This window comes from Prenolepis imparis, unplaced genomic scaffold, assembly GCF_030444845.1.
Source record: "Prenolepis imparis isolate NDT839.2.m4 unplaced genomic scaffold, iyPreImpa1.0 SCAF_7, whole genome shotgun sequence".
NCBI lineage: Eukaryota > Metazoa > Arthropoda > Insecta > Hymenoptera > Formicidae > Prenolepis > Prenolepis imparis.
The window spans coordinates 8,717,087-8,730,136 of record NW_028141165.1 but is presented as its reverse complement, the minus strand read 5'-3'; the positions used below and the strand labels follow the sequence as shown (position 1 = coordinate 8,730,136).

The 13,050-nt window shown below is 39.0% G+C and overlaps 2 protein-coding genes across 12 annotated transcripts in view; one reads left to right on the top strand and one right to left on the bottom strand.

Annotated features, from left to right (window-relative positions):
• Jbug (filamin-type immunoglobulin domains fbug) overlaps positions 1 to 7,450 on the bottom strand; it is a 35,827-nt gene extending 28,377 nt beyond the window's left edge. For 2 of the 3 annotated variants that reach the window (XR_014425758.1, XM_083042847.1), the window contains exons 1-2: positions 7,310 to 7,450; positions 2,434 to 2,767 (exon numbers count right to left, since the gene is read on the bottom strand). The gene's annotated coding sequence lies outside the window, so the exon portion shown is untranslated. Of the gene's footprint in view, positions 1 to 2,433; positions 2,768 to 7,309 lie in introns of those variants that run through there. The other variant, XM_083042844.1, reaches the window with a different exon arrangement.
• Positions 5,093 to 12,762, top strand: LOC145938931 (uncharacterized). 9 transcript variants are annotated; one of them, XM_083042855.1, is made up of 16 exons: positions 5,093 to 5,711; positions 6,534 to 6,622; positions 6,682 to 6,819; positions 6,964 to 7,160; positions 7,323 to 7,464; positions 7,576 to 7,672; positions 7,816 to 8,010; positions 8,240 to 8,392; positions 8,490 to 8,769; positions 8,874 to 9,149; positions 9,226 to 9,436; positions 10,465 to 10,652; positions 10,753 to 11,045; positions 11,511 to 11,741; positions 12,347 to 12,529; positions 12,604 to 12,762. In XM_083042855.1, exons 3-16 carry the CDS (start codon positions 6,689 to 6,691, stop codon positions 12,760 to 12,762), a joined length of 2,736 nt encoding a protein of 911 aa, XP_082898981.1. In that variant the 5' UTR covers positions 5,093 to 5,711; positions 6,534 to 6,622; positions 6,682 to 6,688. The 9 variants fall into 9 exon arrangements, with proteins under 9 accessions (XP_082898981.1, XP_082898975.1, XP_082898976.1 ...); XM_083042849.1 differs by having other exon boundaries at positions 5,093 to 5,963; XM_083042850.1 differs by having other exon boundaries at positions 5,093 to 5,963; positions 6,534 to 6,626.
• The last annotated feature ends 288 nt before the right edge of the window (positions 12,763 to 13,050 follow it).

Genomic DNA, 13,050 nt, shown 5'->3' with positions numbered 1-13,050 from the left:
CGTGGAATACACACCAAATAAGGAATAAATTATGAAACTTGATTGCTCGCGTGAAATGTTCAAGCGCATAAAACGGTCCGACCTTTAAGGTCGTCCCATCACAAGAAACTCAATTTACTGCGATAAAAAATTCAACGATCGTGCATTGTGCATTCACGAAGGAGGAGAGAATTTCGCGCGCGGTGAAAGTGATGCATACACCTGCGGCAAATGAATCTCTGTCCAATGGTGTGAATAATCCATTTCCTCGTCTATCCTCGCGTCGCACGTTTTTGTTCATTGCCATCTCGCGCTAAATTCGGCGGAGAGACTTCGGGTTTAAACTTCGAATTAAACGGGAGCAGAAACGGCGTAAGAAAGCGTTAAAACGGAATTCGCTAATTATGACCAAAATGACACGCGAAGCGCTACATATGTTACATCTAAAATGATGGGAAATTCTTTCATTTGAAAAAAAAGTATTAGCTATTATAGAGCTAAATTCTAGGTGTATCCTATATATTACATTTGAAATTTCCTTATGAGTTATCATGTTTAAATTTTAGCTATGATAACTAATATTTTAACTACAATTTAACCGGAAATTCCTTTACTAAACTAAAACTTAATAAAATATTAGTTATTACAGTTAAAGATTAGACATGATAATTAAATTTCAGATGTAATATGGAGCCGCCTAAATTTTAGCTATGAAAGCTAATATATTTTTTTCTGTGTAATATTTATAATTTACAATTAAAATTGTGAGCGTGGCGGTCCATTTCTGGCACTAAAACTTCGCAAAGCGCGACGAAGATATTATCGAAATCCGTTAATTATACGACGATACGGTTCGCGAAGCATCGCGTATCAAATAACAAATAAAAAGTTTTTATATTAATATTAAATTTAGATCGCAGCGGTCTACTTGCGGCCGGTGAAAAAAATTGCATCGTGCAAAGATATTATCGCGAAGCTGGATTTCATTTTTAAGGCTAATCCGCGGTTTCGTTATTGTTGAAACAGGCTGCGAAAAGCTGTTTAAATCTGTAACAATAACTCCGCGAACATGTCCATCGGAGATGTACACTATGATTTTCTATTATATATTTATACATGCACGAAAGCGATGAGCTATTTCAGCGTGATACACCGCAGCATGACATCATTGTTGTCTCAGAGGCTCGTCCGACCGGTGACGTTATTGCGTAAGTGCGTAAAAATTTACGGTGAGTCGCGCAGACGATGGACTCTCTTTCAGATTTCGCTGAATAATAATAATAAGGACGCGAATAAACCCACTAAAAAATCAAAGATTATTTAATCTTTCGACGTTTTTACGCGTATATATTATTACGTAATAATCTGTAAAATAAATTGTAACGAAGAAAAGGCTGATTAAAATATAACGAAAAACGCGTGAGAGAGAGTTTAGTTCGATATAAGAGAACTATATCTTTCATAAATATATTTATCAGATATATCACGCATAGGATAGAAAGATGCATCGCGATGCAAGAGTGCAAGAAAAATCTCGACGTTTATTAGAACGTGTCAGACGAATTCAAATAGGGATCGCTCTCGCGTACACGCACGTGAACGACATTAACGTAAATCAAATTTTCTTAAGAGATTTATTGCCGTACGACTTTCACTTTGCCCTCAAATTTTGCTCTCCACGCACGCACTCACAAATCTTAGTCGTGTCATTCATGTCGCTCGAGAAAACGTTGCTGAAAATTTCACGATCGCTTTGATTTATTACGCAATTTACGCAATGATCGACTGTTCCATACATTAGCTTGATAAGGAATGTTAATTGCACGATCGATGAATCGAGATCAAAGGAGCAGCGCACTTAGGAATGAGAGTAGAACTCCATTTATCAGAACTATCTCGTTTTATTGGAAAATGAGGTGCCAACAAATTAATAAATTGCTTATTAATTAATTTTATTTATGAAAGAAAATTTTCGACATAAATCTTGCTCCGTGGATTTATGACTCTTGTATTTTAAATGCCTTAAATTTGATCAAATTCTCGAAAATCAGAGTTAAATTTACAAATTCTTGAGATTGAGAGTTTTTTTATGAAACTTAATTATATCGTCTTTAATCTGTGACAGCTCTTTAAAGATTCTCGAGCATGCGATTAAATTGGTATTGCCTTTTAAATCTTCCATTCAACGATTACTCCGAGAAAGACAATCCGCACAAATCCCTTATTACCATTCAGACACTTTTTCAAGAGCATTCTGATAAACGGAGTTCTACTGTTCACTAGCTGTTCCATCAGATCAGAAGCGACATAGAATTCCACGAGGGCCCACTTATACTCGTGGTCGAATACTTGGGAAATATACACACATACACATACACACATTCATCCACCCACCCACGTAACCAAGCACATGCAGGACGCAGGAACGCACGGTATGCGAACTGGTATATTTACGTTGGTTCTTCCTCGGACTGACGCCTTGCGGCTCCACCAGGTCGGTCAGCGAGTTCCAGCGAGCGGATCGGTGACGACGTTGGCGAACGCCGACGACGGCGGGGCTGTTGTTACGCGAAAAACACCATTTTTGGACGTAACGTCGCGGCGCCGTTCGTTGATGAGTGTTCGACGTGCGTGAGCTCACTGAATCGACATGGAGACCCCTTCCTCTTTCTTCTCGCGTTCTCCAGCAGTTCTCCGATACAATCGCCCGTTGCGGGACCGTGGGGTACGCACGGTTGTGATGGCAGCAGGGCCGTAGCGATCAACAGCATGACCTTGCCATCAAATGCTGAAAAATAAAACAAATTTTAATTAAAAAGAACTTTACCGTAATTTATCAGGTCATTTATTGACTGACAGTTACACAATCTGATGGCAAAAAAGAAACTTGATGATTTTAATATTTTACACGAACGATATAGAAATGATATCTCCAAGAATAACATTGCATTTGGTGTATCAGTCATTGTGAAAAGAGAATAAATGTATGTGACATTTACACACACCAATCTATGCAATTAAATTAAATTAAATTAAATTTATCAATACATTTGTTGCAAAAATATGTACATATATATATATATATATATATTTTTTTTTTTCTTGCATCTATAATCTCAGCAAGTTTCGCATAATACTTTCCTGAATTCTAGGCGGCGGAAGCGCACAAATCATTCCGCGAGGTGGTGGCACCTGTCGGAAACATAATCGCCGTGCTGCATATACGAACAACCGAGCTTCCCCACACCTGGCGAACGACGGTTCGCGATTAATGAACGTTTACCTTGCGCATTTCATGCCCTACCCGGCGCGTTGTTTGTGACGTCAGCGTGACTCTAATCGGAGAAGAGTTTTTTTAGCACGACCATAATAGAGCTGTAGCATATAACCTATCAAGCTATAAGCTATCCGTTTATTCTTAATCGAGAGCAGACAATAATGCTGCAATCAAACGAATAACATTAATCGCAATAATTTCTAATTGACTAAATGCGCCTTTACTCACACTTTTTTTTAGTTTAAAAGATACATAAAAACTGCAGGGAAGAAATATATAATGATTTTTAAAATACTGTCAATATGTTAAAAATTATCATTAGATATTAGAGCAAATTACGAATTGCATAATAGAATGATGTAATTGATTGTTGAGCGTTTTTGCATATTCGCGCGACGACATAGCAACGGAGATTTCAATTCCAATTATACGAATTAAGCGAGATCTCTCTCTCGATCGGGCGTTTATATCTCCGCGCGAGCAAGCGCGCCGATCCAAAAGCTTAGCCCACTCTTGACATATCTCGAAACGCTCTAATTTATTCGCTATTGTGGCAACAAGAACAACGAAACACAATACTTGACTTTTAACTATTACAAGACTAACGATTTGCGGTATAAAGAGACGATATCACGACGCGATATGTCATATATTATAATGCGTTAACTTTACAATGCTAATATACTGCATTATAATATATTTAACATTGCAATTATTATAAAGATACCATGTTTATATAATAGCTACATATGTCATTAAAGAATCGGCAGAGCGTATTGAAGTTAAATCGCATATACAAATGTGTAATGTGCATATGTATAAATAGTTATGAAGTAAACGTTGAATAAATCTGGTACAAGGTTGCTAATGGCGAGCTGCCAATAATTTGCCACTACTAGCTTAGTATCAAATTACCAGCTTTTCTCGCCAAGCCAGAAATGCGTCTTTGTTGAAGATTGATTAGCGCTGAGAGAAAGCGATTGTATCATATCCTAATTACAAGCGTAATATATATCTAAATTTAAAAATAACAATCTGTCTCTAGTATGTCTCTTTATTTTTGGCACTTTGTGTCTATCGAGTTCTATGACCTATTATCGGCAGAGCCGTGCACCTCTACATCGATATTTTATAGGTCCAGAAGAGGCTCTTGAAGAGACGAGGCGGGATATCCTATTATTTGATTTTAATCTTGACATAGATAAAATTGTACACACTCTGTTATCGATATCAGTTTGTATTTGGATAAGAAATTAATTTCATGTGCGCGTGTGTAGCTTTCAAATGCACAAACTTATTAACTTCTTATTTAGAAAAGTGTGTGTTAATGGCTCACACAGTCCCTTCCAAAGATCATTAAAGACGTGCTACGTGATTTAGAATTACGATTGCTAGAATATTAGATTAACTACTAAACTGGAATATATTCCGATCAATCACGTAACAATTTTATATTTAATATAAAAATTTATTTTTCAAATTGTATATATCTGAAAAAAGCTACGGTTAAGCTTCTGCAAGCATTTAGGAATTTTATACGTTCAATAAGAGACTATTGGAGACAAGATATAATTAAAATTTCACAATACACTCTTCTCTCACGCTTTATCGGAACTTTAATCGCAAATGTGTATAACGTGGCGTTTTGTCCAACGAGTTGGCCAGGGTGACTTGGTCAATTTTTGACTTACTACACCATGTAGAGTAGCTATATAGAGTTTGGCAGGGCGCCGGCGCCGGTCTCTATAAATAGCGGGTGCGACGCCGACCGCCGCTCGCGAGGGACAAAATAGCGACAAAGACGGTGCAAGTACGAGGGGTGATTGCGAGGGGGTGAGAGGCGCGCGGCAGTGGTTACGGACAGCGAGCGGCGCGGCGTTAGTAGTAACGGGTATAGTAGTCGCGGCGGCGGATTATTGTAGTAACGGGTAGGCTACTCGTGTCGGCTCCGATCCGGCCGCGACGACGATCAATCGAGCCGGCAAGGGGGTGACGCGCGAGGGACAGACTCCGAGGATTCTCCGAGTTTTTCCGAAAAAGAAAAGCTCCGACGAGCTGGAGCGCGACGAGTGAAGTGGTGGAAGGAGTATAGGCCTACGACGAGCGAGCCGCGGGAAACGTTCACGGAGAATTCAGCTTCGAAGAAGAATTCTCTATCAATTGCATTTGGAAAGGTCGAGATGTCACGGGAGGATACGATTGTTTTTGGAGATTTGTAACGTGGGTTCCTGACTTGAGAGATATCCTTGAATCCGAGTATCGGCCTAGACAGTCAGGGCGAGAATTCATTCGTATTCCCGACTATGTGCCGGTGTCTCGCGGGGACCAGAACACCGGGATCGTCGTCGCCGTCGTCAGTGATCAAGCGCGGCATCGTCCAGACGGCTGAGCGCAAGACGTGACTCCGTTTATACAGCTGGTCTATCAGTCGATTCAATCGCGGTGGACAAAGGAGGTGATTATGTAAACGGATCGCGCTGGAAATACGCGAGACGTCTTGTCCCGCGGTTTTCCCATTGACGGACAGTAAATTCCCTTCCCCTGAAAGAGAGAGACTAATTATATTCGTGTGCCTCGTGTGCGACGAGGTTACTAACCAGCCAACCCTCCGGCCTGCGCTTGCGTACGCAAGTTTCTTCGAATGGGAATACGAATGACTTGGGAGATATAATTACAAAGATCATCGCAAAATGAGAAAATTCAGAATGTTTTGTATCTGTCAAACGTGATTGAAAAATCGACGAGAATCGATATAATATAAAAAAAAATCTAATCATATTGAAGATTTTCAGAATTTGTAATCTATAATCTAAATCTTCAGAGTAATATAATAGATTATGCAATCTAAGTATTAAAATTAGCAGAAATTTCTTTAAAATTAAAAATTTAAATACCACAAAAACATATTAAGCATTAAAACTTTCAGACTTTAAAAATCAAAATATTTTAAATCGAAAGTTTTGGAAGATTAATAGTATATTAATTCGGACTTATAATGATTTCAATTTTTCCAATCATAAAAATTGTAATGCAAACCATATAATCATAGAAGATTTGTACAATAATTCGAATAACTAAATTTTGATTGCCTATTGTGTATGTAAATGCATCGAAATAAGATTGAGATGATAGATTTATAGATAGGGAGAGAATAATTAGCTTCTTCCAGCCCGATTTTATTTTACGATCGCGCTACTTCTGTAAATCCATCACGCATAACTTTGACATATCACGCCAACTATAAATTCAAATCGATTAGCACGCTTTTAAAGTACAGATTTGCTCGAGTTGATGCATCAAAAATTGCGATATTAGCTTCTGGGAAGCTTGTTCGAGAGAAATATTGACGAGAAAAATTGCTACCAAGTAAGTCCGGTTATTATTTAAGTTGCACATTTGAGTAATTTTTTTTTGGCGTTTTGCAGATCTACAATGGCTCTAGTAATGTTACCGTGTGATCTACCTTGCTGGTCGGCTGTGGTAAAACAACTGGACAAAGCCGCCCTGGCGAAAAATTCCGAGGACCTAATAGACGCGATGCAACGATTGCATGACATGTGCAAGTATGACTCGCGTTATTTTCAATCGTTGCTTTCTATGACATATATATGCGCTTGTCTTTAGATTCAATATATATATTTGCTTTTCATCTAGATTAAATGAAATTAAGTATTTTTGCAATTGTTATATATTTGTATTATTTTCAGTATAAGCCTCGATCTCGAAGAGGATATGCAAGATGTCGATTTATTCTCTATGTTGGAGACTTATCTAAATAAAGATCTCGATCCTGTGGAAAGGGAGCAGGTGTTTACGAAGACAATACCGCGAATGGTGGAAAGGGCAAAGGATTTAAAAAACGCTAAACCTCCGCAAGGTTTACACTTTAGTCTGCAGCAACAAGGTATCGCTATCGCAAGATTCTCCCAAATATTCCGAAAACCGCAATCATGTAAAATATATATATTTTCAATATACATATTCTTCAAATTATTTAAAATAAAGATAGCGCGTTCGCGCGAGAGAAGAGCTGAGTTTCAAATAAAGACTTACTTATCTTATACAGGTGATAGCGTCGAATACAGTTACGCCTTCGTCTCCTCCTTAATCGCAAACGCGTTTTTCTCGACGTATCCGAAGAGAACCGCGAAGACGCATCCCACATTGCGCGACTTCAATTTTACAAACTTCTTCAGACACCTTTACAAGTGAGTAATTTCCGAGTGCATTAGATTCTCGAAGAAATTTACCGTTTTGCTTTCAATCTAAAAAAAGAAAGAAGAATATTATAATTTTTCAAATACTTTATCATTTTTCAGAAACGCACAGAAAGCCAAACTCAAAAGTATCTTTCATTATTACAACTATCTCGAGACGGAACATGCACTCGATGGTTGTCTGATAATTTCAAGACAGGTACAACAATTAAACTGGAATTTCCTCAAATTTTTATCTAGCGGTCACTTTTTCAGATTTTTTTGGATTCTTTGTTAATTTTCATTTTTGTTTAAAATAATTTGCAACTTACATAAGAGATGCGCTTTTAATACAATTTCCAGGTGATGACATCTAAGCAGTGGCTGACCATCGAAGATTGGCTGGAAAGTAATATACCTTTGTGTCCGCTGACAATACGTCACGAGGGTCGATTGGAGAGAGCCGAGACGGAATCCAAAGTGCTGCAAGTTTGCTTCGTGAACGCTAAAATCGGCGGCGGTGTCCTCGATGGCGATATCACGCAGGAGACTGTACATGTAAATAAATTATTATTAAAATTCGTACATCACATATTTGTGTTGGCATATATAGATTAGTAGCAGTAAATTACGCGATTCGCAAAATTTTCTAAGAAAAATTTATTTCTTTTTTAGAAACTTGAATAATTTTTGATTAAAAAAATATTGTAATTTTATTTTAAAGAAATTAAGAAATGTGCAACTATGCGAATAGTGAGATTGTCATTTACATTGATCCTTTTTTTAGGTGGCGACGCATCCGGAAATGCTCGCAGCGATACTATCTGTCGAGGCCTTAGAAGACAACGAAGTATTGATAATCGAGGATGTCAGGCACATGTCGAGGATAAATGATCCGCGGCACAAGGCGATATTCGAGGGTATTTCACAACCGAACGTGGTGAGTGAAGTGCGAGATCTGTACGATTCGCGCAGTTTTTATTTACGTTATCCATAGAGATGGGAAGATGAACAATCGTACAGTTTTCCGAGAGCAGGTAACAGTCTGCTGCATAGACCCCGAGGACTATTCGCGATTGCCGTTGACGCAATTCGAGGAGGACAATATGCTGAGGGAGATGAATAAGTCGCTGCTGGGATTTCGTCAAAGACGCGTGCCCAGCAGTCCCACGGATCCGATCAAGACGGATCATCCGGACGCGGAGATCGGCCTAGGCTCGCGCAGATTGTCGCCGATCGGCGAGAGCTTCAGCAGCACTCCGCCGGAAACGGAAGGCGAGGACAAGGTCTTCACGGCCAGCAATAATTCCAAGATAGGTAGGAGACGCGGTGAAGAAGGGCGATCCATTTAATTCATACAATTTATTCGAATTATATATATATTCTTTTAACGTCTAATAATGTTTCCCCCTTCCGAGCAGATAAACAGCCTCCGTGCGACGAGTACCACAAATTAGAGAGCACGACGGAAGTGCGTAGCAAGCCTAACGGTAAATCGATGAGACCGCCGAGTCCACACAAGGTGTGCAAGGACGCGAGCTGCACGAATCGAAGAAACAGATTTATCGTGCTAGGATCCAGCGGGGAGGTTTTGCCGGTGACGCGACAGCTCAGTCAGATGTCGGTCTACAGCAGCTGCAACAGTCAGAGCACGGACAGTTTTCACAGCGCCAAGGAGACCATCGACGAGGAACCTGGTACGTGCGCGAATATCACATTTTAAATAAATTTGAAATAGAAAAGCAGATTCTATATCGAAGAAACAACTTTTAGAGGAAGAGGAGCAAAAGCTGAACAAATGCTATAGCGCGCAATTAGACACGCCCGAGAGAAGAGGAACTTTCGCGCAACGACTGAAAGACGCTCTGAAGAGGGAAAGTACGGCAACCGGCGGCATGACTTCCTCGAACACCTCCTCCGGCGAGAGCAGTTACGCCGTTGGTATAAGCGTTAGCGGTAGTCATGTCGGCGATCAAGACATCAAGTGAGTTGAAATTCACGTAAACAAATACACGGCGTACCTATCTACACATAAAAGAGCGCAAAAATAATAAACAATACATAGGACTCGAGTAGTTTAATGATAAAAATACTCGCCGGTAATTGAAAGGTCCTGAGTTCAATTCCCAGGTCCAGTCACCCATGCTTTTAATATTCTTAATTCCTTTATTATATGCTTAGTTAAGTGTGCTAAGTTTGAGTTTCATATATAAACCTTTTCGTGTCCGTCTTAGTAGAATTGAATTTGTTGAAATAATTATGCTCAAGCTGTATATATGCGTGAACAATATAATTATTTCAATTTATTGGTGTATGATTCATTAGTATAGACTTGATTTTAAGTTTAGTTTAGGAATTTTAACACCCTCAATAGTATAAAAAGCTAACCATTAACCAATTAATGATCCCTGCTTATTATCTTTACAATTATTTGTAATATTCATACATACATCCTTAATGTACATATGTAAATACATTTAGTTTATATATATACGTATAGGTGTAGCTTAGTGCGCGACGCTTGATGTCTGATAATGAGTTGAGAAACGCAACAATTAAATGAACTAGCTTTGCACGTATTGAGCGAAAGAATAATTAATTGCATGATGCCTGGATAGCTTAATGGGAAGAGCAATCGCCCGGAGAATAAGAGGTCCTGATATTTTTTTTATCTCTAATAGACAATGAAAAATGTATATAACTTATTATAAAATTTTTGTAATAAAAAAATATTGCATCGGGATACCTAATGACTCTCGGGCGTCGTTTAATTACTTTTTAATTACTTTGTGCAATATAAGCATGCATATAAGATATATATGTGTGAATGATAATTAATCACGTCGTAATTATTTTTGCTCGTTTTAAAAATCAGAGAACGAAACACATTTAACTGCCCTTTAATCACGCGTAAAAAAGATGATTATAAATATTCTCATTATGTTTAATCTATTTTAGTTACAAAATGTAGCTAGTAGCTATATTATTTCAATAAAGAATGCAATGTTGCAGGGTGAGAAGAGGAGGCTCAAGGGGTTTCGTTCTGCGGGACGAGACGGTAGACGAAGAGTTTCTGAAGGAATCTCTAGAGGCCGAGCAAAAGTGGCTAGGCCGATTCCGGCAAAGTCAGGGACCTATGTTTCAAAGGAAGGACACGAGCGCAAGTAGCAAATATAGTTTCAGCACCGAACACAATTCGGGCAAGTATTTAAAAAAATACATCGCTCATCTTTAGAACGATGTTTGTTTTCGGCAACAATAAATAAATTAAGGAAAAAAAGTTTAAATTTACTTGTGCAGATTTCTGTTCCGAACTGGAGGAGGTCTACGAGCAATTGTCAAAGTGGCTGGAGGATCCGATAGTAACGGACGAGAGCAGGGAACTGGATGCGAGGGATCGGGCGGTCGTGCGATTCGCTGGTTCGCTTCTGAAACGTGCTCTGAGCGAGTCGTTTGCCGGTGTGCCGCTTCAGGAAGGCGAGCCGCAGCCCTTCATCGATGCGAACGACGTGAGCCAACAACACAAGCTGGCCTTGGCCGTGAGGAGTCTCAGCTTGGAGCTCGCCCGACAAAAAAACCGACGACAACAATCAGTAAGGAACACATAACGTTCTAGGTTTCCCTGAAAAAAAAATTGCTGAATTAGAAAGGCATGAGTGACAAGATTATTTTGCGGAAATAATTACAAATGCGTTTACAACTTTTTTTTTTCATTTTTGAAACAAAAGCACTTATTAATAAAAAAAAAAAAAAAATTGTTTACTGCTACGTGTTTCGTCATAATAGACAACAAATCGAATGCTTTCTTTTAAAATCAGAGAACTAATAAATTTTATACATATTTGATTGTCTTTTAATCATGAATTTAAAAAAATACACTTATAAAATATATAAATATCTTTGAAATCTCGTAGCGAATAGCAAATATAGTAAGATGGAATGAGAGACAGTCGAATTTTTTTGACCGAAAGAAACTAATCTATAAAACAATATACATAATAATATCGGTAAATGAAAGTTTCGAGTTTAGACTACAGGCAGCCTGAAATGCTGTACAGGTGTTTGAGTCCGAAGATGTAGATTGCTATGAAGACGCCTCGAGCGAGATGGTAAGAGAGACGAAGGACGCCCAACGTAGGAAACTTTGGGCCGTCACGTTCACGGAAGTGTTCCAAACGTTGATCGATGATCAGTCGACCGTACGCCTGTCTCCACCGCCCATGTCCGAGTCGAGCCAAATGGCAAACGAGTGTGAGACGCGCAAAGCGAACTTGCTCGATGCCTCGGAGGTGATTCAGAAATGATGACTTGATCGCATCACACGTGTATAATCGCAATGCATGAAGCAGTGCAAATGCGTTACCTTTATATTTAAAATCGCTTGTGGAAAGAGCATCTTCTGCGGCTTCAGGACTCTCTTCGATAAAATATAACTCGTCGAGATAAGACTGCCCGAGAGATTTCGTGTTTCCGTCTTCTCGACTTGGTGCATGACAGACGAATAAGATCAGCTTCTCATCTGACACGTTTGAAACCCTTATAACTAATTCATTTATCTGTCTCTCAGTCTATCTCCGATTTTTCACAATATCTTTACTCACATTTCCTGCTTCGTTCTTTGTTCAATACATTAATCATTGGGCGAAAGTACTATCCATACATTCGCTCCTTTCTCCATCATTATATAATAAAAAAACAATATAATTCCTTATTAAACTAAAACAATAACAATACTTTGTATTTTATTTAGCTCCGTATGTTACGCGTATTTTTTTAGTTGTTCGATAACCAAGCGGCAAGAATTTAAAATGTTTACTAATTAGAAGAGAGAAATTATGCGAGACGTAGCGAGATGAGAAATAATTTGTAACAGATTATCTTAATGTGTGCATAGTTACCGCGAGAGAACAGTCCACAAGGAGGAGATTTATTGCCCATAGCTACAGGAAACTGGGGATGCGGGACTAGACTGAAGGGTGATCCTCAACTGAAACTCGTAATTCAGTGGCTCGCTTCTTCCCTGGCAGGAGCACCGAGACTAATCTACTATACTTCTGGCAATCCCAGTCTATCTAAGGTAAACAAAAAATAACGTTGTTAAAACAATATCAGTTTTTTCATCGCGTAAATTTTGTCATTAAAAAATTTCAGTTAGACACCGTAAGCAGAGTTCTGATGGACAGACGTTGGTCGGTGGGCGATCTTGCTGCTGCGACGTTGAAGTACGCTGGGCAAACGATCGAGGAACAGGCGGAAGGAAGGAACAGCCTCTTCGAGGAAATCATCGGCATGGACAAACCGAGTCCTTAGCCCGATTCAATGCTGTCCGTTCTGGTGGACGTGCTGGCTACCATGATCGAGGACAGCTTGAGAGCCTAATATATAAACATGCTTTCCCGCAAAAGGAATATATACGTATACAAAAGAGAAAAAGAAAAGAATAAACGGGTATACTTAACTATAGAGTTAAACGCGCAAGATCGAGAACTAATTGTAATTCGTACAAGCGTAGTTTTGGTAGGTGAAACGTATTATACGAGTTTTATTTTAGCGAATCGAGAGATGGATCCTCGTTTTCACTTTTCGTTCAAAATTACT